This window comes from Colobus angolensis, unplaced genomic scaffold, assembly GCF_000951035.1.
Source record: "Colobus angolensis palliatus isolate OR3802 unplaced genomic scaffold, Cang.pa_1.0 Scaffold17, whole genome shotgun sequence".
Classification (NCBI taxonomy): domain Eukaryota; kingdom Metazoa; phylum Chordata; class Mammalia; order Primates; family Cercopithecidae; genus Colobus; species Colobus angolensis.
In genome coordinates, this window is record NW_012114821.1 from 7024285 (window position 1) to 7047857 (window position 23573).

General features: G+C 42.7%; 1 protein-coding gene across 2 annotated transcripts in view; it reads left to right on the top strand.

Annotated features, from left to right (window-relative positions):
- Positions 1-23573, top strand: part of FAM135B (family with sequence similarity 135, member B) — a 298084-nt gene that overhangs the window by 150352 nt on the left and 124159 nt on the right. For both annotated transcript variants that reach the window (XM_011938131.1, XM_011938133.1), the window contains exons 4-6: positions 7699-7838; positions 17150-17220; positions 22953-23126. In XM_011938131.1, coding sequence (XP_011793521.1) covers positions 7699-7838; positions 17150-17220; positions 22953-23126 — 385 coding nt within the window. The remainder of the gene's footprint in view (positions 1-7698; positions 7839-17149; positions 17221-22952; positions 23127-23573) is intronic.

Here is a 23573-nt window from a genome sequence, read left to right on the forward strand (position 1 = left end):
ACCTGCAATCCCAACACTTTGGGAGGCCGAGGCGGGTGGATCACGAGGTCAGGAGTTTGAGACCAGCCTGACCAACATGGTGAAGCACTGTCTCTACTAAAGATACAAAAATTAGCCAGGCATGGTGGCACATACCTATAATCCCAGCTACTCAGGAGGCTGAGGCAGGAGAATCACTTGAACCCTGGAGGCAGAGATTGTAGTGAGCCAAGATCGTGCCACTGCACTCCAGCCTGGGCTACAGAGCGAGACTCCATCTGGAAACAAACAAACAAACAAACAAACAAACAAATGATTATTTTCCACTCCTCACTTCCACTGGACTTCTACTAATAGCAGGTAAAGTTCTATGCTGGATTATTTGTGAAAGCCATGTCAGCTCCACACTCCTATTGATCCAGCAGCATGTTTATTCCCTCCATTTGTCTGAGCCCCTATTATATGTTCCATCTTGTACCAGATACTTTCATAGGTCATCTCGTAAAACCCTCACAACCCTGAAACAGTATTGCTCTTCCATCCCCAGTTCACAGATGAGGAAACTGAGGCTTACACTGGGCAAGTTCTTTGTTCATATGTATACAGTGTATAAATGGCAGAGCTGAAAGTAAATCCATGTCTTTTAACTCACATCTGTGTGCTTACACAAGCATGAGATACAAGGCCATACACTGGACTCTGTTATTGAAATCCAGACTGAAATACCTGAGACCACTCAGCAGTCTCAGCAGTTACGACCAATCCAAGGAAATCCAATGGGTTTCTGTAGTAAGCAACTAGAGTGTACTGGAGGTAACACACTGGCCTTTTATTTTTGAGATTATGGAGCAATACACGTTATTAGATAATAAAGTGTTATCAACTGCTGGCCTTAGTGGACTTATTCTAATAGTAAGTCACGATGGTTTGTAATTAAGTAATTAAGCCCAGTCAGTGTTGATGAGAGAATGCTTCCTGTTGAATCGCAGCAACAGCCTTTCTCATTTTCAGTAGGTTAAATGGTGCTTTTTAATGGACTCTTATAGTTTAGTTGCCCTCCTACAAATAGGACTTTCTGCCAGAGCATGGTATCGGCTTTGTAAGTTGGGTTTTCTTGTAGAGTAGGCTAGGAGTCAGAAATTCTGGATATTAAAACTATCACAAACTAGAACTATAACAAACATTGGGTAACTTCCAAAAGTCATATCCCCCCATTTTTGCATTTATTAATAAATTGATTGATGGATTGATTTGCTAAATATTTGAGTGTTAGTGATATGCAAAGCCTTTGTTCTGTCATTCTCAGATTTTTTTAAACAATTAAACAGAAATTGATGGATGGTGCATTTGAAGTGAGGAGAGATAAAAAGTTGGGAAATACTGTACTAAATATTGAATAATATTCCTTGTCATTGTTTTATCTTTACCAGTGACAGAATTATGTCTAACATATTGCCTATGTAGTTGTTGAGTTAAATAATGAATGAATGAATAAACAAATTAAGGAGTGAAATAAAAAAAAAAACATTTGGTGTCACCATTGAACCATCTACTATATTTGACATTGAGGATGTTACAATCTCTATGATCATGAGTTTCCTCATGAATAAAATGAAAACTCATATACCCAAGGCTATACTCAGTGATGGAAGGAACATAAAGTATCTAGAATTTAGACCAGTAAATCTCAGGCTAGATTTAATTGAGCAATTTGCAATTAACAAAACCATTTTGTATTTATTATATATTATAGACAAGTGACTTTTCCAATTATATAATTTATAAATAACATCTTTGATCAAACTCAGTTTGTTTTACATAATTTGCCACCTCAATCAGAATTTTAAATTAGCCCTTATAAGGCCTTCTGACTAATGCAACGTGTGTGGAAAGATGAAACATTCATTTACACAAGGAGATGTCTGTGGAGTCGGACAACAATGGTAATATTCATTCCCTATTCCACAGGCACAAGTGTAAAACATAGATGTCCCAAAAGGAACCCTGTGAGTGTTCAGTGCTGAATCCCAATGTTTTGCCCAAGACCTAGTGCATAGCAGGTGATTAGTAAATATTCAATGAATGAATAAACACGTTTTATAGCAAAAACATACAAACATAATAATCCAAAATTATAGGTGAGGCATAAACTTATGTCCATGTGCATGAAAGCAAAATATTCAATACTCCATGTGCCGCAGGGTACTTTAAGTAGAAAACAAGAAAAATGTTTTATATTCTTTGAGATAGAAATAAAAATGACAACCGAAATACAGCTCTTTATTGATGTGTCACCAATTTGATATGCTTCAAAAATTGAAGGTACGAGCAGAATTGCATCTCTTCAGATATTTCAAGTAAGTGCTTGTATATCTCAATGCCCTGTTAGCAGGAATGCCACTTCCTTTTCCCATGTCACATCATCCAAGAAGCCCTGGGCTGACTCAATGAAGTGTGGTCCTTTTCTGAATGCTAGTTTAGGATAGAAATGAATCTCATCAGTCCCTTGCTGCTGGGGCATCTCATTGGCACACAGGGTATCTATTGAAGCATAGGTATTTAGAATTCAGAGGAAGCTTGAGGGTCTTCAATGGTGAATGCTTTGCTGCTCCAGTTATCTGCACAGGCCACTAGGGCCTTCACCCTGAGCTCCCACGTTATAACTCATTAGAGACTGCTATGATTTAAACATTTGTCCCCTCCAAAATGTGTGTTGAAACTTTAGTTGCTATTGTAACAGTTTTGAGGTGAGATCCATTAAGAAGTGTTTGGGCCATGAAGGCTTTATGCTACTGGGTGGGATTACCGCCTTTATAAAAGGACAAGTTCAGCTCACTTTTGTCTCTTGGCCTTTCTGCCTTTTGCAATGGGATGATGCAGAAATAAGGCCTTTGCCAGATGCAAGCACCTTGATATTGGACTTCCCAGCCTCCAGAACTGTGAGCCAATTAAATTTTGTGCACTGTGAATTATGTAGTCTGTGCTATTGTCTTATTGAAACACACAATGAACTAAAATATTGCTTTTGACAACACAATCTTTGTTTCAGGTTAGGTGGGTCCTCATCTTTCCAGCTCACAATGTAGCCAAACCAACCTTCTACCCATGAAGCCCTGAGCATTTCTGAACATCCAGAGTCATCATCCTGGGCCCCAGCTTTTCTTAAGATAGCCTCATTTCTGGGAACAGGTTGTGCTTGTGTGATTGACACTAGTATCACCTTGGTTGGGAGGCATCTGTCCCAGTCCGACAGTATCCCTGATTTTCAACCTCAAGAAAAGTCATCAAGACCATGGTTACCTGTCTCCCAGGAGTTGCTGGTTTCTTATCCATATTTTTCTACTTGCCCTCCAGTGATGGGCTCTCCAGGAAAGTAGCAACCTTGGGGGAGTCTCAAGAGGTCATATATTGGACCTCCCTACCCTGGCATTGAAGGCTTGATGACCCTATGAGCTAGGCAGCCCATACTCGACTACAGGAAATTATTCTGGTCCTTCTCTGGAACAACAATGAATACCTTTTTCAAAGTGGCTTTCTCTTCTGCCTATTCCTTACAATCGTTGGAAAAAAAATAAAGTTTGGCTTCAGGGTGACTTTCTGTTCTTCATGTTCCTAGAAAGGGTCGGAAAATTCACCCCACCTAAAGAGTCTTAATCGTTGTCATCTTTAGTCTTTGAGAAAATCTGTTTGATTTTGATAATTTTTCAGTTAAAAACATACTTCTCTACTCACCATTTTACCTAAGCTTCACATTCATTATGGATATTAAGTAAGGCAAGATTCTTATCTCATTGGAGCTCGGATTCCATAGTCCTGCCCAAGGTCACACAGCCAGAAAGTGGGGATGAGTCTAGAACTTATATTTCCCTTACTAAAGGAGCATTTTCTAAGCCATATGAAAACCAACATTGTGACTTTGAGGAACCCATAGTCTAATGGGGCTTTTTCACTTCTGTTGGCTCTAATATGTTGGAAGATTTTCTATGACTATATCCTGAGTTTAAAGGAATTTAACTGAGTATATCCTGAGTTTAAAGCTGGCTTCAGGCCTGGGGTATTGAAGGGGTTGTTTTCTGGGGTTTGGGCACAGAAATGATTCTTTGGGAATCTCCTACATGCAGGCAGAGCCATGGCTATGTTCTTGGAATGAGATTGAGGTTTAGTCCACAAGTAAATGGTCCCTACGGGTGCTGTTGGTTTGAGCATTGGGCATAGAGTCCCTGTCAGAAGAATAATACCTGTATTTTATACTCCACACTGACAGATCCCTCTAGGACTGCTGGGAGCTCTCATCATTTAAGGAATGTCATTTAAGGGAATGTCATCATTTAAAGTTTAAACATTTAGAGGTGTATAGATATATAAAGTATTAATATCATTCATTTTGTGGGGGGAGAAGAAGAAACTGCAGCACCTAAAAGTCTTTTTTTCTCTTGCCCTCTGGCCTGAAATTCTGTATTAAGATGTTTGGAATGTATTCTTTGTGCAGCTGAGACCTGAAGAGCTCCTCTTACCTCCCCTGCTGTATTCTCTTTTACCTCCCCTGCTGTATTCTCTTTTCTCTGCTCCCCTCCTGTTTTTCCTTTCCTTCTTCCACCCATTTTCTTTTCATCTCTTTTTTTCCCCTTAAAGTCTCAACTCTTTTTATGCATGTTACCAAGGCTGACACACACAAAAGAAGGCAGATATGTAGGAAGACTCTAGTCTACACCTTCTCATTGGATCACTTGAATAGAAATCTTGTTGCCTAAAAATACAGAAAAATACTCTAGAATGAAAAGCGGCTGTTTAACCCATAGCCAGGAAAGGCTGCCATCCCAAAGTATGAGTTAGTCTTTAAGGGTGGAGAGAGTATGTACTTTGGTTGTCTCTGGGTGCTGATTTCACCGGGAAGGAGGAGAGAGGATAGTGGGCCGGGTATCCGGATGTGGATTGTTGGTGAAGAAGGGAGAATCCCAATGGGAATGAAGCAGGGAGTGTTGTCCCAGTGATCTCCATCCCAGGGAAGTTATCTTGTGATTGGTGAGCCTTCCCTTGTTAAAAAGACACCTGTTCTATGCGATGCCCTATTTAATAGTGGTGAGGAGTTGACCCAGAAAGTCTCCTAAGGTATGAAAACTGCCTTATCCCAGGCTTAATGGGGCACCTCGGGATTTGGTGATTTTCAGTAAATACCTGTTAAGCCCTCTGGTCTGTTTGCCAATCTGCTCAAATTCAGAGGCGCTTAATCTCCCATAAAAAATGTGGCCAATGACAATTTATTCAACAGAAAGTACTCAGAACTTTCTCTGCAAACACAATTAAAAAGTCATCATACTGTATATTGTATGCCCAGCGCGTGCCTGGTCTTAGGAGCTTGATCTATTTTATCCTCTGTGTCCACAGTGATCCCAGGAGGTCAGTGTGGCTGTGTCCATTTCTCACATGGAAAGCTGCTGTTCCAAGAGGTGATGTCACTTGCCCAAGACAGCAAGTGATTGAACTGTTTTGCTGGCTGTCCCTCCTGGTAGCAGACAGCTCAGGGCTGCTCTGACCTTCAGGGTATTTACCCCATCCATCCGCTGCCACGCTGTCATTCTGGCTTATAGATCAGCCAGGCCTTGACAGTGATATAGAAAGAGCTAGTGTAGCAAATAAAAACAGAGAGGCATCTGCACACATGAATCATTTTTACTTAATAGCCCCATCAATTTGAATACAGCAGGTCTAAATAGAACTGCATTAGGCCAGTAATTTTATTGCTTTCATGACAAAGTGCAACTTAGAGCAGGCATATCTGAGCAGCCTTGGAAACAACCTGGCATTTTACATATTTTATATTCCTTGCTCTGAAGCTACAAGGTAGGTGTTGGTTTAGATGTGACTGTGCGTTGGGAGGTGACTGTGATCCTGTGTCCCTGTTTCCAAAAAACTCTTTGACTCATCCAGAGACAGTGTACAAGATACTTAGGATTTTTCTTTGCTAATTGGGCTGTTTTCTATTTTTTTCTTGGCTCCCATTTCAGTCAAACTATTTAACTCTTTCAGTACTGTTTTATAGAGTCCCCACCCTTTGCTAGGAAATAGATGCATTTTATTCATTCACTGGAGACTTCATTTTCTCTCTTATTAAAGAGGTAGATATGAGGATGAATCTACACAATGCTTCATTATATAGCAATTCTCCAGCAAAGTCTGCTAACAAAATGCCATAAACTGGATGCCTTATTGACCACAGAAATGTATTTTTCACAGTTCTAGAGGCTAGAAGTTTGAGATCAGGATGCCAGCATGGTCAGGTTCTGGTGAGGGCCCTTTTCCAGGTTTGCAGATTGATGACGTCTCTCATTGTATCCTTGCATGGTGGGAAAGGTGAGGGGAACAGATCTCTGGCCTCTTTTTATAAGGACATTAATCCCATATATGAGAGCTCTACTCTTATGATGTGATTACCTCCCAAAGGCTGTACCTCCAAATATAATCACATTGGTGATTAGATTTGAACATATGCCTCTTGGGGAGACATAAACCTTCACAGCAAGTACATATTTAGGCACCTGCCTCTGCTTTGAGCCTTTGTCTCTTCATCTGGTGTAAAATTTACCTTATGGGTTTGTTATGATAATTAAGGAAAGTAACCACAATTGTAAAGCACTTTAGAACTTGTAAAATGCCATATAGTTGTTCCCTATTATAAATGGGTAATCAATAGGTAATCATTGCCTTATATAAATATTAGTATTATTTACTTTAGAATATGTATATAAACATATGTTTGTGTGTATATGTGTGTGTGTGTATATATATATATCTTCTATATATATATAAGAAGGTATATATATATACACACACACACACACACATACACACACACACACACGTATATCCAAGTGGATAGTTTATGTGTTAAGTAATTTGGAGGAGTTCATCCATTTGTTTCCCAACAATAACCCTGGACAGTGTTATTTATTTTAGAATATATATATATATATATATATTTTACATGTATCTCCAACTGTGTAGTTTGTGTGTTAAGTAATTTGGAGGAGTTCACCCATTTGTTCCCCCAAATAACCCTGGACAGTGGATGCATTGGCTAGATTTGTCTTCTTGAAATATAACTCAACTTTGAAGTACTGTTTAGGGATATGGTATATCTAGAATGCATTGGAGGATACAGAGCTAAACCAATTCCTTTAAAACTTGATATACAGTAGGATTATACAGTAGGATTAGCACATTTTCCTAAAACTCAAGACAGAGTGTTCTCGTGACATGCATGATGTGCAAGCAGCACCTTTGAGAAGGGAGAGATTCTATGGGCACTAGGAAGTCCTTGTAGAAGGAAGGGTGTTTTCTATCTTTTAGCCCCTGTTCTTTTCCTCATTGTTTCTGAGAGAGGAGGTTTATGGAATGCTTCACAGAGGAGGGGACAGGTGAACAGGTGAGAAGTTGAGCAGGCACTGCATAGCAACCCAGGAGCACTGCCCACGGCATGAGTGACTCAGCCAAGATTTTATGGCTTTTAAGGAATGGAACAAGGTTTTTCTGAGATACCAGCCCAACTCAATGAACAGAAATATTCATATGGTAAGGTCTCATTAACTGTGACTTTAAGCTTTGGAAATTGGAAGGCCGCTTGGGGCCATTAGTCTCCTTGAGCAGGAAAGACACCTGACAGGGCTGCAGGTAAAGGACAATATTGGAGTTCATGGGTTCCTACTGATTCTTGTTTTGCAGAGAGTAGCAGCCTGCATTCAGCCTGTGTCCATGACAGCACCGTGCACAGCCGGGTCTTTCAGATCTTATACCGGAACGAAGAGGTGCCCATAAATGATGCTGTGGTCTTCCGAGTTCATTTGCTCTTAGGTGGTGAAAGGGTAAGTCATGAATCTACCACCAGCCACAAGTGGCTGTTCCCTCTCGTGGCTGTTCTCTCTCATTGCTAGGTAAATGGTGAAAGAAGAAGGTATGGATTTACTCTGAAATCTGACAGAGATTAGTGCTTTTAGTGCACTCATGCACTTATTTATGTATGTGTTGTTTTACTCATTTTTTTTATTCATATATTTGCTTGTTCCATGTAGTCTCAAGTGCAGACAGTCTCCATTGACTCATTTACTGGGTCTCTTCTTCCCCCCACATTTGCCCATTTGCGCATCTGTTCAGGCCCTCTGTCAATGAGTCAATCAGCAGGTGGTTTTGTGTAACTGTTTTTTTGCAGGGCTCAATGTGGGACCCTTGGATAAGGGACAGAACCGGAGAAGGCAGCAGGAACTCTACCTTGAAAGGGTTGATAATTTAGCAGGAAAACAGATATATAAGCAAACACCTTGGTAGGGGATGTGAGCAATGATCTCTGTGGAGATGACAAAGCTGGTGTTCATCAAGGCTTACACAAAAGAGCTGGCTTCAGATGCACATGCTGAATTCACCAGAGAAAGAAAGAGGAGGGGCATCGAATGGAGGGGAAACAGCATCACTGCAAGCCCAGAGGCCTTGGGGAGCTCGCTTTATTAGTTGGAAACTTGACTGAAAATTTCCTGTTCATCAGATTAACACATTTCAAAGGAATATCTGAAGCTCAAACTTTTGATCTGCCTCCCCTAGCCTCACTGAAGTGTACCTGTTGCCACATTTGAGCTGATTTTTTCCTGCTAGAATATATTGAGAATTATTTGAAAGAGTATTCCTGTTTTAGGAAGGTCTAATTAGAGTCCCCACTGCTTGCATTCCTCATGTGGTGTGCATAACAGCTCGTATTGGGCATCTGTTATCTTTCTCCTCTCAGGCTTCTTGGCTTTTTGTCCACATCTTTTGTTATCTAGGTAGTGACCAGGTTCCTCTTTGTGGCTAAAATTGAAAAGCGTCACTCATTCTTTATTCATTAACCCATCTATCCTTTCAAAAATTTATTGAGCACTCACTAAGCACCTACTATGTGCTGGAGGTAAAATAGTGAACATGAAATATCCCTGGCATTTTGGGCTTATATTCTAATATTAAATCAATATATCACAATGTAATTAAATAAACCAATCATGCATATTCTATTACTGAGCCTTCTCACTGCTACATACTCAGCTCCCTAGTCTCTGAGACACACTTATGAGGGAGATAAGAGTATAGGAGTTTGCACCCTCACTGGAGGCCCCGTGAAGCTACAACTGTACCCAAAGTGGAAGATACCTCATGATGGTCCTGCTGTGCAAGACCGGCTGTTGCCTCATGACAGATACTCAGATATTGAGAATGTCAAGAACTCAGCACAACTTTCAATGCAACCTTCACCCAAGGTGATTATTCCCTGGAGGACAAGTGACAGACAGGAGAGGCTCCCAGAGAAGCCAGTGCAGAATTGCGGAGACCCAACTGTGGAGGAAGATTCAGGCGTGCCATGGGCTCAGGGAGATGTCGGCTCTGGAGGACAGCACAGTAAGGACAAAGAGCCTGAGGTGGGAATGACGTTGGGGTGTTTCAGGAAAAGCACTAAGGCTGAGGTGACTTGCACAGACAGGGAAGGCAAAGGAGCAGGAGACGAAGATGGAGCAGGGAGGCCCAGCATTGTGGGCCATGATAGGGAAATTCGGGCTTATTCTTGGGCAATAGAAATCTACTGATTTTGTTAGAATGGTGCAATGGCGGCCGGGCGCGGTGGCTCAAGCCTGTAATCCCAGCACTTTGGGAGGCCGAGACGGGCGGATCACGAGGTCAGGAGATTGAGACCATCCTGGCTAACACGGTGAAACCCCGTCTCTACTAAAAATACAAAAAAAAAAACTAGCCGGGCGAGGTGGCGGGCGCCTGTAGTCCCAGCTACTCGGGAGGCTGAGGCAGGAGAATGGCGTAAACCCGGGAGGCGGAGCTTGCAGTGAGCTGAGATCTGGCCACTGCACTCCAGTCCGGGTGACAGAGCAAGACAGCAAGACTCTGTCTCAAAAAAAAAAAAAAAAAAAGAATGGTGCAATGGCATAATTTTTATTTTAGAATTTTGTCATCCCTCTCCCAGTCTGCAGGCTCCACAGGACTGGACCTCTCTTTGTATCCTGAGTGCCCCAGTAGCTACAGGACTACACTGTGGACACCTGACATGGAGGGGATGACTTAATTGTTGAATGAATGAATTTAACTTATAATCCCTTCTTTTTAGGCCCTTTGCAAACTATTCTTTCCAAACAGAGATAAGCATCCACCATGCGCCCTGTTTGATGGCCCTTGGCTCCCTGTATCATGCCCAGACCACAGTTGCCTGCTTCAATACCTCAAGGAACATACACCTCACTCACTGGAGCCTTCAGTGAACCTGACCCTGTCTCCCTTATGCCATCACAGTGACTGCAAATACTTGATCTGTAATCAAAATTTAAAAGAACAAATGAAGCTCCTATTAGCCATGCTGGCTAGCTTTTGACTACTTGACCATTTCCCCTCTCTGCTCTCCCACCTGCTATGTGCCCCAAGAGACTGGCTGCAAGAACTGCTCAGTCATGTCTTTACCTTTTACTTTCCATTGAGTTTGGCCTATGAGAGCTTCTGCAGGTGGCTACGAGGAGAATGGGCCCAGAGCGTTCATTCCCCAGGCTCCTTCCCTGCAGGGTCCTGGAGGGTTGGCTGTGTCCAGTGGTGTGCTGGAGCCTGCTTATATCAGCTTTTGATAGCCACGGGTACAGACTTCTTTCCAACTCCTTATTTAGCAACTTCACATTCATAGCTCGAAGTCAATTGTGATGAAAACATTTACACAGGAGAAAGTGCCAATGCTACAAATCAGTGTTTTTTATTTTTCTTCAGAGAGCCAGTTGTTAAACCTTTACCAGCATACCACTTGCTCTGTCCTTCTTCCAAAGGCCCCAGCTCCAGCCAGGGAGACACACTCCATGTAGCTTTCTCTCCAGTTCTGATAGCCACTGTCTCTGCTTGACTCTTCGTGCCTAGGGTGATAAGAAGGTCCTGAGGTTACTAATCTTGAGGAACTGAGCCATTGTTAGTTGCTTTTTTTTTTTTTTTTTTTGAGACAGAGTCTCGCACTGTCGCTCAGGTGGAGTGCAGTGGCGTGATCTCGGCTCACTGCAACCTCTTCCTCCAGGGTTCAAGTGATTCTCCTGTCTCAGCCTCCTGAGTAGCTGGGATTACAGCTGCCCACCACCACGCCTGGCTTTCTTTTTTTTTTTTTTTTTTTTTTTTGTAGTTTTAGTAGAGACAGGGTTTCACTATGTTGGCCGGGCTGGTCTTAAACTCCTGACTTTGTGATCCACCCGCCTCAGCCTCCCAAAGTGCTGGGATTACAGGGGTGAGCCACTGCGCCCAACTGTTAGTTGCTTTTTCTAAATCTTCCACACACTTTGTAAATCATCCCTTTAATAAACTGTACCTAGAGTCCTCATTTTGAGTGTATCCTCTAATTCCTTCCTGGACTCAAGTTGGTACCTTTAGTTTAGGAAACAAGACCATTAGGTTGCCTAGAGTGGTCATAGACTCCCAGTTAAACAGACTGCAAGCTCAAGGTCCACTTCCCCAAATTCCAATGAGAAATCAGTGCTCCATTTTTTCCCATGGGCCTTTGCCCTTTGGTTGATCTCCAAGAGCAACCCTGGCAGAATGCTTATGACAAACCAATGATGGAGGCTGGATTTGGGTATTATTCAGGTATCCTGGCCATTGCTCCATCGTAATTCCATCAGAGAATTGTTCTTGTCCCTGACAATTTAAAGCCTTCAAGTTTGACCTTCCCAGCCCTCAACCTTAACTCATGTGAGGTTGTAGCCAACCTTAGTTCTCAAGTTGAATGGGGAGTCTGTTTCATATTACATGTTGTTTTCTTCTTCCTATCAAATTTCTTTTCTCTGTAAGCTAATAATTTGTTATTGTGTTGGGGGTAATCCGTATGGCAGCAAACAATGTCACAGCTAATTGCTATATACAAATCAGGGATAATAAAAGTTAATTGGATATGTCTGTAAACACTGTATATTTGGAATGGATGCATTTCCAGTTAGTATCAGTCTGCTTATGACAACCAAAACACTGCTTATAGCCAGTCGGCCAGAAATTATGTTCATGGATACACATAGACATGATTGTGAACCACAGACATTTATGAAATGCCTATTCGTCAAACACGTGATTCCACCTGCTATCAAAAATTCAGACATGAGGAAGATTCAGTTATGCATTGAGGTCACAGATAAGTGCAAGAGATGACCATGGACAGAACTAATCACAAGTTAAGGTGTAGGAAGAGATATTATAATAACAGTTGCAAAGAGTGAGTCTGGAGGTAGTGTGTGTATTTTATTTATATACTCTGTGTAATCCCACAGAAGATTTGGGAAGGCTTACAAAATGCGTAGAATAGTAAAAAGAAAAGCTAGCAATGGAATGAGGCAGAGTGGAGGACAAACACATACAGGAAAATAAAGGCCGGGGTAAATGTAGGGGACCAAAATGCGCAAACACCCTCTGGATATGTGCTAATGGTGACCCATACATTTAGTGCTAAGCTCCTAGCAGGCAGAACAAAGAAGCAGATACAATTATTAACAACAAAATGCTTGCCACTCTGAGGAAGAAGAGGAAAAGATTACATATTAAACACATTTTATGAGCAGGATTGCACTCTCATAGGCTTCAAAAGGAAAAGCATTTTCCAAAGTGTAATTCCTTGCTGCACCGGCATCACGGTCCCCTGGCAGTACTCATACAAAATGCAGATTCATGAGGTCATGCCAGACCTAGTGATTCAGATAGAGGTGGGGTTTCTTTTCTTTTCTTTTTTCTTTTGCTGCCAGCAGAGATGAGCCTGAGTTGATTCAGAGTTTTGATAAGTAGAAAAATGGACAAGATTGCCACAGTAACCGGTCGAGAGCTCCTGAGACAGAAGACAGCAAGACCCGTAAAAAGCGGTAAAGCAGAAGGCAGATTTGGGGAGGAAAGCATTGTTGCTAATGGGCTGGAAACTGGCAGGGACACAAAGCTAGAAAGGAAGGTTGAGGACACAGCATGGAGAGCCATAGAGACTCTGCTGAAGGTCATGTTTTTCCTTCTTTAAAGGTAGGAGTCTCCTTCAGGACAGAAGGAGGAGACCTGGCATTTAGAAACGTCAGTCTGGCAATCATATAGAAAATGGGGCCCAGGAGACCAAGGGCGTACAGGCAGTGGCTGCTATAGTGCATGGTGTCTTGGTTAGCATCATGGCAGAGGTCATAACTGTGTGAATGGAAACTGTGTGAGTTGAAAGGGTGAGCTGCATGGCCGCCAAGTGCAGCCCTTAGGACTGGGTTCAGGTTGAGTGTAGGAGATGGCAGGCATCATGTAGAAAGGAATCATAAATGGAAGTTGACTCTAAGATTTGGGTATGAAATAGGCTTGGAGTTACTGATAGTCCAGGGTAGTTGGGAGAAGAAAAGCTTCTACTGGGGAGTGAAAGGAGTTGAGGATGAGTTATAAGAACAATCACAAGGATCTTAGCACTAAGAGCGGAGGCAGCGCTCCTTTCGCGGGGAAGCTAGCTGCGGGGGGTCTGTTCCTGCAGACCCCTGATTCAGCGATGGATGAATAAACATACACTGACACACAGATATTCTGCTTTGCCAGTCCAGCTGAGGGTCAGAGCTGCTTACAGGCTCCAAGCTGAGTTCTGTAAACAGTTGCGACTGGGCCCAGATGGGTTAGTGAGGCTCTTATTTATTCAGTAAGACTAATTAACAAAAGTTGTGAGTAAACACCACAAGAGGGTAAAGATTAAAGGCCAGGTTCTCAGGCCTAAAGCAAACACCATTTGTGGGTAATAAAGTTCTGCTGACCCCGGAGTAGGAGGCAGTAAAGTGTGTCTGGTAGGACAAAGGTTAGTCTTAAGCCCATGTAAGTAAACAGGACAGGAAGATTAACCTCCCACATTCCTCTGTACTTGTACCCTAATCTTTCTGGTTCCTGCAAAGAGACCCTGGCTGCCTTCAGCCCAGCAATTTGAAGCTATGCAAACTCTCAGACCTTCCAAGAGAGTTTTTGACTATTACTATAACTATCTTTAATATTTTTCCCACCAGCCTAATTGAACCCCAACAAACAGCATCTTATACCTACAAGGTATGTATGCATACCTGTATGGCAGGTGCCGTGCTCATTTCTTTGTCTGGAATATTTCACTGAATTATGGCAACAACATGAGAGGTGTTTTACTACTCCTGTTTTACAGATGAGGATACAGTGACTTAGAGAAGGCATTTATCTAAAGTCATACCACCTGGAAGTTGTAGAGCCAGGGTTTGAACCTGGGCCCTCCGATCATAAAGTCTGTGTTTGTGACCAGCGTGCGGGACCACTGTGTGAAGTTGGTAGAGGAATGGGTCCTTCATGTGGCCGGGCCCCCTATGGTTGAAAATGACAGCAATAATAATAGCTAACCTTTGTTGAGAATTGTCAGTTCAATTGTAAACAAAGCCCTTTGTGTACATTTTTAAATTTTAATTCACGCAATAACAATGCTTTGTGAGTAAATGTGATTATTTTACTCCCATTTTACAGATGAGAAAACAACAGAGATGTTGACTGGCCCCAGGTCTCATAGATACGAAATGATAGAACTAAGAGTTGTACACATGTATCTTGATTTCAGAAGCTGCTCTCTTAGCTATCAGGCTGTAACACAGCTCAAGATAGTAGTTAAGAATGGAGGAGAAAATAAGAGAGTCACCATTATGAGTTGAAACCAAGCAGTGAGAGAACGTCCAACCTAGAACACATACATGACCATGGGGGAAAGCTGAAGAAATGGAGCCCTTGACAGCATCTGGGACGTGGGACTCTCACTAACTGAGTTTGAGAAAATGCCTTTACCACAGGGAGCCTCAGTTTCCTCATGGGTAAATGCAGGACAGTCTTTCCTAACTCATAGCTTTATCCACGTTAAATGAAATAGTAGACGTATAATGATAGTTTATTGCCTGCCAAATAATAACTCTTCTGTAAATGTTAGCTTCTTATATTATTTCTACTAGTTTGCAAAACTGCTTCCTGTTCGTGAGAAAATGACCCTTGAATGGAGGTGATGACTCTAATTGAGATAATGCAGAATAAAGGAAAATCATATGTTTGTATGGGGTGTGTGTGTGTGTGTGTCTTTTTGAAGTGGGGGGTGGGTAGGAAGTCAACAGCCAGCCATGAAATAAATGTTGAGAAAAGGCAGTGACTTCATTCTGGAATATCTTGCAAATAAGATTCATTGAAGCACTGTAAAGTCATAACCTAGCTCAATTCAGCCACAGCTTATCCAGGCCAATCATTTCTCTCCCAGTTCCTAAGGAAACTGCAGCAAGTTTAAAACTGGAGTTCACATTGAATTTTCATTACCCAGGCAAATGCGTGCTCAGAAGGTAGTTGGGAAGCTTGCGTTGCCAGTCTCCCTCCTTTCCTGGTGACAAGAGGCTGCAATGCGTTCCTTGTGTGTTTGAAGCTAGGTTCATGATTATGCAAAACAAAGCTGGGAAAGGAAGTTATTTATAGCACTCGGATTCAGCAAAATGTTAACTTTTAAATGGTTTTTTTTAAATGACAAATTTTAAACCCTGGAGACCTAAAGATAAATTCCATCTGTATCTCTCTCCATGAATTATGCTTAACCAGGAAGACATTTCCAAAGAGACCTTTGGGTAAGAGATTTCCATCTCAGGAAGATGAGGAGATTCTTGCAAAGAAATGAAAACCAAAAAAGGTGGGGATTAGGGAAAAAGTTTTATTTATTCCTCAAAGATGCATTGATACTTTCTATGTAGCAGACACTATTTCTGGAGCAAGGGATCAAGAATGAATTAAAACTAGTCTCTCTCTTAATCATACAAGGATTACTGGGGACACTACACAAGAAAATAGCCAGGGGCTTTTAGATGCAGGCCAGATGGGTGTCAGTGAATAATGTGAATGGTGGTAGATGGGACAGCAATTACCTGATCTGAAATAGATCAGGTAATTGAACTCTGAAACAGAGTTTCTAAATGAGTTTCTAAATGCCAGCCCAGCACTCCCGAGTCCAGGGTTTTGTTTTGCTTTGTTTTTTGTTTTTTTGTAGAAGCTAAAAACCCATAATACAAATATGAAATTGCCTGAATTGTAAATGTTTGCAATTTGTTCAAAACATTTTCAAAAATACTATGGGGACTAAACAAGACACATCAGCAGACGATACTTGGCTCACAAGCTTCCAGGTGATAACACCGCCTCCAAAATTGTAGTAGGCACCGTTAAATACCAAGATAAACAAGACACGGCATTTTGTGGTTACAGACAAACAGGGCTCCCTCCTGCCTGTGCATGAGGAGGAGGTCAAGTCCTATCACAGGTGTGTAGAACTGACCCTGGGCTGACCTCTGAGTAGAGGTGGTGGCGAGATCTGGTATTTAGCAGGTAACACCCCCTTGAGTTGGGAGTGATGGTAAAAAAGGAGAACTAGGGCTACCATCTTCCAGGTACATATGAGAAACTGGCAGGAAGAATAAAGATGCCTGTGTTTAAAAAGTAGGTTTTCTTTTTTTATTTTTTCTTAAAACAAAGGATAAATGCAGCCATGGGTAGGACATAAAATGACAGTGTCTTAAGGTGAAAATGGTTAAATACAATGGATTTCAAGACAAAAATGAAGAAGCTGCTTTCTTATGAAGCTGAGCCACCTGAAGAAGTGACTACTTTCCCAAACATGAGCTTCTTCCTCTGGACACGGGGGCAATGATGCCTGCCCTGAGAGGATGCCTGAGGGTTAGAGATGACATTGTTCTGACTTAATCCCATTGCTAGCCAAGTGGGATTTCACTGCGAGTTCACTGCTCCATACTTCCCAAAGCAGGTGCTACAGAACACTTGACTCTTGCCCCAAACGGGATTCTAGATCAAATCCAAATGAGACTCTCGAAAGTCCTGCAATAAGGAAACTTGTTTAGCACTTTTTTTTTTTTTTTTTGCAAATTGACTTTCCCCAAACTGAGTATGTAAATCCCTTCTTTTTTTCTTTTTGTGTAATACTCCCAGATACCCTGTTCACCCAGAACTCCATGAAACATAGATGGAAATTCTGCTTTCAGCATAAAAGGCATTGATTTTTAGACAAGATGGTGTTTCTCTACTTTGGGAAGTAGACCAGCTAAGTATTTCATTTGGACAAGATTTGACTCCTGAAATCCCTTGGACTTTGTTTCTTTTGCAGATGGAAGATGCGCTGAGTGAAGTAGATTTTCAACTCAAGGTGGATCTGCACTTTACGGACAGTGAACAGCAGTGAGTGTCATGGAAATGGAAATTATTGAATTGTAGTAGCACGATGCTCTCCTCCCCGCTTCCCCACTCCTGGGATAGTCTCATAGCCATGAATCTCAGAACGTCTCTCAGATAAGCATCTCCTGATAAGCTGCAATGTCCCTTACTCAGGGGTGTGGGCTAAGAAAGTTTGTGTGGTCATTTCAAACGACATACATTTTAGGCAGGCAGCTCAAATGCATACACAGAAATCTCATAACTTGTTGGCTTTATTAACTGGCACTTTCTCATGTCTGACACCTTCACACATCTTACAATGTGATAATAATTGGGGGTTTTAGATTAACGACCCTATGAAACTACAAGTGGCAAATCCCCTTCTGAATCAAAGGAGATTCTCTCAGGATTCAACATCTTTGTGTGACATATCTGCTATTATGTTTCAACTATGAAACTTGAAACTCCATTTATCTGTAACCTGCTCATTAAATAAGCAGGAGGCAACTTTCTTCTTTCTCATAACTGCTTTCTTTTAGCTTGTTCTGTGGCCTCTTCTTCCTACCCTGGGCTGAGCTGTCAGGCCACTAAGCTGGGATATTTCCGCTAATAAGTAAGTCATCCTTTTTTAGGTATGAAAAGTCCAGTAAACTATAATATCAGAACAATAACCTCATCCATTGTATAACTTCTTTCTGTTGCCTCCTTTCTCTACCTCACCTCCAGATCCAGGCTTTCCTACAGTAGAAAACTCCCAATGTAGGAACAGGGCATGGTGGGGGACTTCATACCCCCATTTCCTCCCCACTGCAGTTTGCAGGCTTTGCAGGGTCAGGCACAGTAAGGAGGGAAACAGTGGAGAAAAGGGCAGGGGTTCATTTGTGAGTAGGATTGTCATATGGTAAACCCTGAATTGGCTTTAGGATGTTCTTGTGAATTCCTTAGAGAGAGACTCCTTAGGTACCCCTGCCAGAAGACTCTTACCCAGCCCCATCCCTGCAGTTATCTGATGTAGCGATGCCTCACAAGAGGCTGGGTGACTCATTCCTTGCAGGAACCTCTTTGGGGGTGGATACTTTTCCAAAGCACACTCATCTGGCCCATGGGAAATGGACACAGACACTTTAACCCCCATTCCACATAACCTCCTCTGCCAAGCCTGCTCACTTTTGTTTAGAACAATCCAGCCACCCTCAGCTTCTCTCCTGATGGCCTTTGCAGAATGAGTTGAGCACTAGGAACTGCATTCCCACTGTTCTAGGGGATACAGGGCAATCTCCCTTGAAGGCCTCCTCTCTTGGCTTAGGCAAAGGGAGGAAAACTCCTTTCTCCGTTCTGTTAGCAGAATCTCAGCACACGCTGACCACTATCTTTAAATTAAAGTCAGTTCTCACTTCTGATCTCTGTAACCTCTCCAACAAATGTTTCCCCTTTTCCTTTGGAGAATGGGAAATTGAGAAGCTGATGAGCCAATGCTGGCAGAACTGTTTCCCTCATCCCTTCAAAGTTCAGATTTGGCCAGGGGCAGTGGCTCATGCCTGTTATCGTAGCACTTTGGCAGGCTGAGGTGGAAAGATTGCTTGAGCCCAGGAGTTCAAGGTTATGGTGTGTCATGATTGTGCCACTGGACTCCAGCCTGGGTGACAGAGCAAGACCCTGTCTCAAAAACAAAACAAAACAAAACAAAAAACAATGAAAAAAAGAAAAGGTCAGATTTCTTCGCAGAACTTCTTCCCCTTCTCAAGGACTGTCCTATCTCTGAAATCTGTCTAATCCGTTATGGGGCTGTTCATAACATGAGGAGTTGAGTCCAAGGGGATTTGAACCAAAGATGGATGTCTACTGTAGTGTTAGGGACTTGATCGTGTATAGGAATTGAGAAGGGGCATCCACTGATGTGTAGCCAGTCTTGCCTGGTCCCTGGGCTGGCAGGAGTATCTGTCCATGGTCGTGCCACAGGCTGGGTTCAACTTCACAGATGCCTCATTTTTGTTTCTATCTGGATCCCAGCCCTCTGGCCACCTGCCTTTCTCATCACATCTGCTTTCTCCTTAGCAGGATAGTGTAGAGACTTGAGGAATCCTACCTGCTTCACCCCATCGCCAGGACTTATTCTAGCACCATACTGAACTCAGAAGCCCTAAAAGAGGCTGGCCTTCTTCCCAAGCTATAAACTCAGAAGTAAAGCCCTGACTTTATTGTGCTCCTATTTTCCTCTAACTATCTGGGGTTTCTGTCATTAACACCTCCAGTAACCCACCCCGCCCTATCACTCTGTTCCACTTCCTTCCAAGACATTCATTCATAGCTTTATGGTAGACATTTCCAATTCATCATAGAACCTTGCTGCTAACTCCAAGCTCAGCCTAGAAATCAGCCTCCTACCTGCCCTCCATGTGATAAGCCATAGTGTACACAGTAAATGAGACTTTCTGTTCAGTAAAACAGTAGTTAATGGAGAGCCTGTATACCGGTGATTGGTTTAATCAAAGTGTATAAAACTCGGCAACCTAGACTCTGCATTCATTAACTATAAAACATTGGAGAAGTCCCACACTTACATAAATCTCAGTAGCTTCAGTTATAAAATAGACATCATTATAGAATACATACCTCATAGGTCTGTTTGATGATTAAGAGAGACAATATACGTAACAGGCCAAGTACACAATCTGATGGATAAATGTCTTCTTGCTCTTTATGGCTTCCTAGTTGGAAGTGAGGCCAGGCTTCAATGTGTTGCTTCCTCTCCCAAGCACTTAATAATAATCAGAGCAAGGGTTTTCATGAACTATAAGATTAGCTAAGAGGAACAGGAAGTCAGAGGCTGGAGAAGATTGAAAATGCCACATTTTTAAATTTTCATAAATTGAGTTTAAGGATGACAAGGCATCTGTGGCATATCCTGGGGTGGACATTAGGCTCTGAAACATGACCAAGTCATCTGGCTTCTTTAGCATCATATAGGCCTGGGTGGGAACCAAATGGAGAAGCAGAGCCTCCCATATCAGGGACAGAAGAGCTCGTGAAATTTGTCTTTCTGGTGGCTCTCAATGCAGGCAGGAGGATTCTGACCCCTGGAGACATGTAGCCTTGCCCAGAGACATGTTTGGTTATCACAGCTGAGGAGGATGCTTGAGGGGAGATGTGAGCGCAGTAAGGGCGGGGCTTCACTTCTGACTTTATAGATCCGAAAGAAGGCCAACCTCTTCTAGGGCCTTAGAACAAGTCCCAGGAATGGTGTAAAGCAGACAGGATTGTCACACTTAGATACTGCCGTCTAGTGAGTAAAGGCCAGAGATGCTGCTGCACGTCATGCAGTGCACAAGTTAGCAGTGCCCCCTCCCACCACGAGAAAGCATGACTCAGTCCTCAAAGTCAATGTTATGAGGTGAGGAAACTCTGCTTTATTCTAACCTCATATTTGTACTTGTTCCTCTGCAAAGACCCATCAGAACCTGTTTGCACAGGGATGGGGACCTCACTCCTTCACATCATGGGCCATTCTGCCCTGAATAGTTCTGCTGATTGGGAAATTCTTTATTTCGAGGAACGATTCATCCCTGTGCATCTGCCCTCAGTAGACTTCAGTTTTATTTCTTGTGACCACCCAGACAAATCCCAAGTCTGGATGGCAGTTCAGAAAAGAAATCTTCTTGGCCAGGCACGGTGGCTCGCGCCTGTAATCCCAGCACTTTGGTAGGCCAAGGCAAGAGGATTACTTTTGGTCAGGAATTCAAGACCAGCCTGGCCAACATGGTGAAACCCCGTCTCTACTAAAAAATACAAAAATTAGCTGGGTGTGGGCTCGGGCTTGTAATCCCAGCTACTTGGGAGGTTGAGGTGGGAGATTTGCTTGAACCCAGGAGGCGGAGGTTGCAGTGAGCCGAGATTACACCACAGCACTCCAGCTTGGCAGCCTGGGTGACAGAGTGAGACTCCATCTCAAAAAAATAAAAAAGAAACCTTATTTATGTCATTTCCAGGTTAACTACTAGGGCTATTTCTGTGTGTGTTTTTTGTTTGTTTATTTTTTTTGTTTGCTTCATTTCCCTTACAAGAACTCAGACACTGTCCTATCAGTGCAATCAAGTTTACCACCATCATTTCAGAGCTTAGAGACCTCCCTGCACCACTACCAGGACCTAAGTTTTATCTCCATTTTGGATATATGTATTTAAGAGCACAGGAGATTTACCACCTCTTCTCTCTTAATTCTTTACTCTTACTAATGTAGCTTAAATTCTTGTTAACATTTTTGCCATCTTTGCTACACTGATATATATTTAACCTCCTGTTGTTCAAGCCCTAGGGATATGTCTGTGATTCATAGGAACCTGGGTCTGACTGGATTCAAAGCAATATTGAGCAGTGACTGAGAAATAACTGTGAATCAGGAAGACCTGGTCCAAGGTTACATTTCTGTCTTGTGGCTTTAATTAACTCTTGTTGATTTTACTTCCTTTTCTACAAACAGAATAATGCCAATAAATGCCTCCTATAATTGCCATACAGATTAAAGGGAAAAGTACCATGTTCAGTTCATAACAAGCTCTCAATACATTGTAGCCAGAATTTAAAATAATGTAAATGTTAACACCTTGCTGAGATTCATGGGGTAGACCCTTCACCCTCTCCCCAACAGGTTTCTTTCTGGTACCAGGAGACCATTATTCATATTCAATCTATGGAGTCATCCTGAGCTCCAATAATTTAGCTGACTCTTTTACTTGGCCTTTGTTTGCACACGAGCAACAAGGGTTTCAAGGAAGCAAAGCCCATGGTGTTGGGTCTCCAGAGGCTGCTCCCTCCATCTGGCCCTTTCTGTGCTTCATTTCCTCATCTATGGATGGAGGACAAGCATTTCCTCTCTGCTCTCCTCATGAAAGATGCTCCTCCCAGGTTTCCCTTGCGTTCTGCTTCAGAGAAATTTGCACAGCCCAAATGAATGACTGGTTCTCAAGATTTGAGATTAGTGCTGGGTCTTCCTGGGGCGAACATGGCCCTAGGTTTTGTATAGGCAACAACCAATCTTCTTTTAATCATCAAAGATGCTGCTGGGTCTTGTGCCAGTTGGTTTAATCTCTTAGATTCAGATATGTGTCAATTACAAAATACTGGCGCAGACATTGGGGAACCCTTGATGAAACTAGTCAGATTATTTAAGCACTGTGCTTTGGGCGTCATTCGTTCTTTTGTTCGTTCAGTCAGTCAATTGTTCGTTTTAATTTGTATTTATATTCTCAATACCTGCCAGATACTAGGCTAGGTATTGGGATTATAAAGATACATTAATCATAGTCCCTTAAGTGGTAGGAATCTGTTCGAAAACATAGGCTCACACAGTCAGTGCAGCATTATGAGGAGAGCGCTGAACATCTGGACATCTATGGGGGAAATACAAAAGAAGTGGAAAAAGTAGGAGGCTTCAGTGTTGAAGAGTCTTGAAAAGCTAGTCTGTGCTTCCTATCCATCACTGACACGTGAGTTTGATGTCCCTGACAGTGCAGCATGTCACCAGATCTGTTGTGTAGCAGCTGTGTGATATCCAGTAATACTTCTGAACCCTGGTTTTCTCATCTGCCAGTGATGGGAAAAATGATTTCTACCAGGCAGAGCACTTGCAGGACTGAATAAGACGATGTATGCATGGTGCTTGGCCCATGGAGAGGCGGAGAGGCTTAATACAGATATGCTAGGATGACAGCAGGGGTAACCCACCATTTCTCACATGAGCTCACGTGCTTGCCTTCTAGGTTGAGGGATGTGGCCGGGGCACCGATGGTCAGCAGCCGCACGCTTGGCCTGCACTTCCACCCCCGGAATGGTCTGCACCACCAGGTCCCGGTCATGTTCGACTATTTCCACCTGTCTGTGATCTCGGTGACCGTCCATGCTGCTCTGGTGGCTCTGCAGCAGCCCTTGATCAGGTATGAAGTTTGGAGACAGCCCTGATATGTGGGACCTACCTTCCATTGCAGGTGTGGTGGAGGGGCAGGGAGTTTTCCAGGAGAGATCAGCACATGCAAGGGAGTTTCTCTAAGGCTACAGGTTTAAGCTTTGGTTCTCACTGAGAAGCATGGGAGAGAGTAAGGACATCTGGACATCTATAGGGGAAATACAAAAGAAGTGGAAAAAGTAGGAGGCTTCAGTGTTGAAGAGTCTTGAAAAGCTAGTCTGTGCTTCCCGCATGTGGCACCCGCCACCATGCCCAGCTAATTTTTGTATTTTTAGTAGACATGGGGTTTCACCATGTTGGCCAGGCTGGTCTCAAACTCCTGACCTCAGGTTATCCACCCTCCTCAGCCTCTCAAAGTGCTGGGATTCCAGGCGTGAGCCACCATGCCCAGCCCATTCATATGGTTTGATTCTTCCCT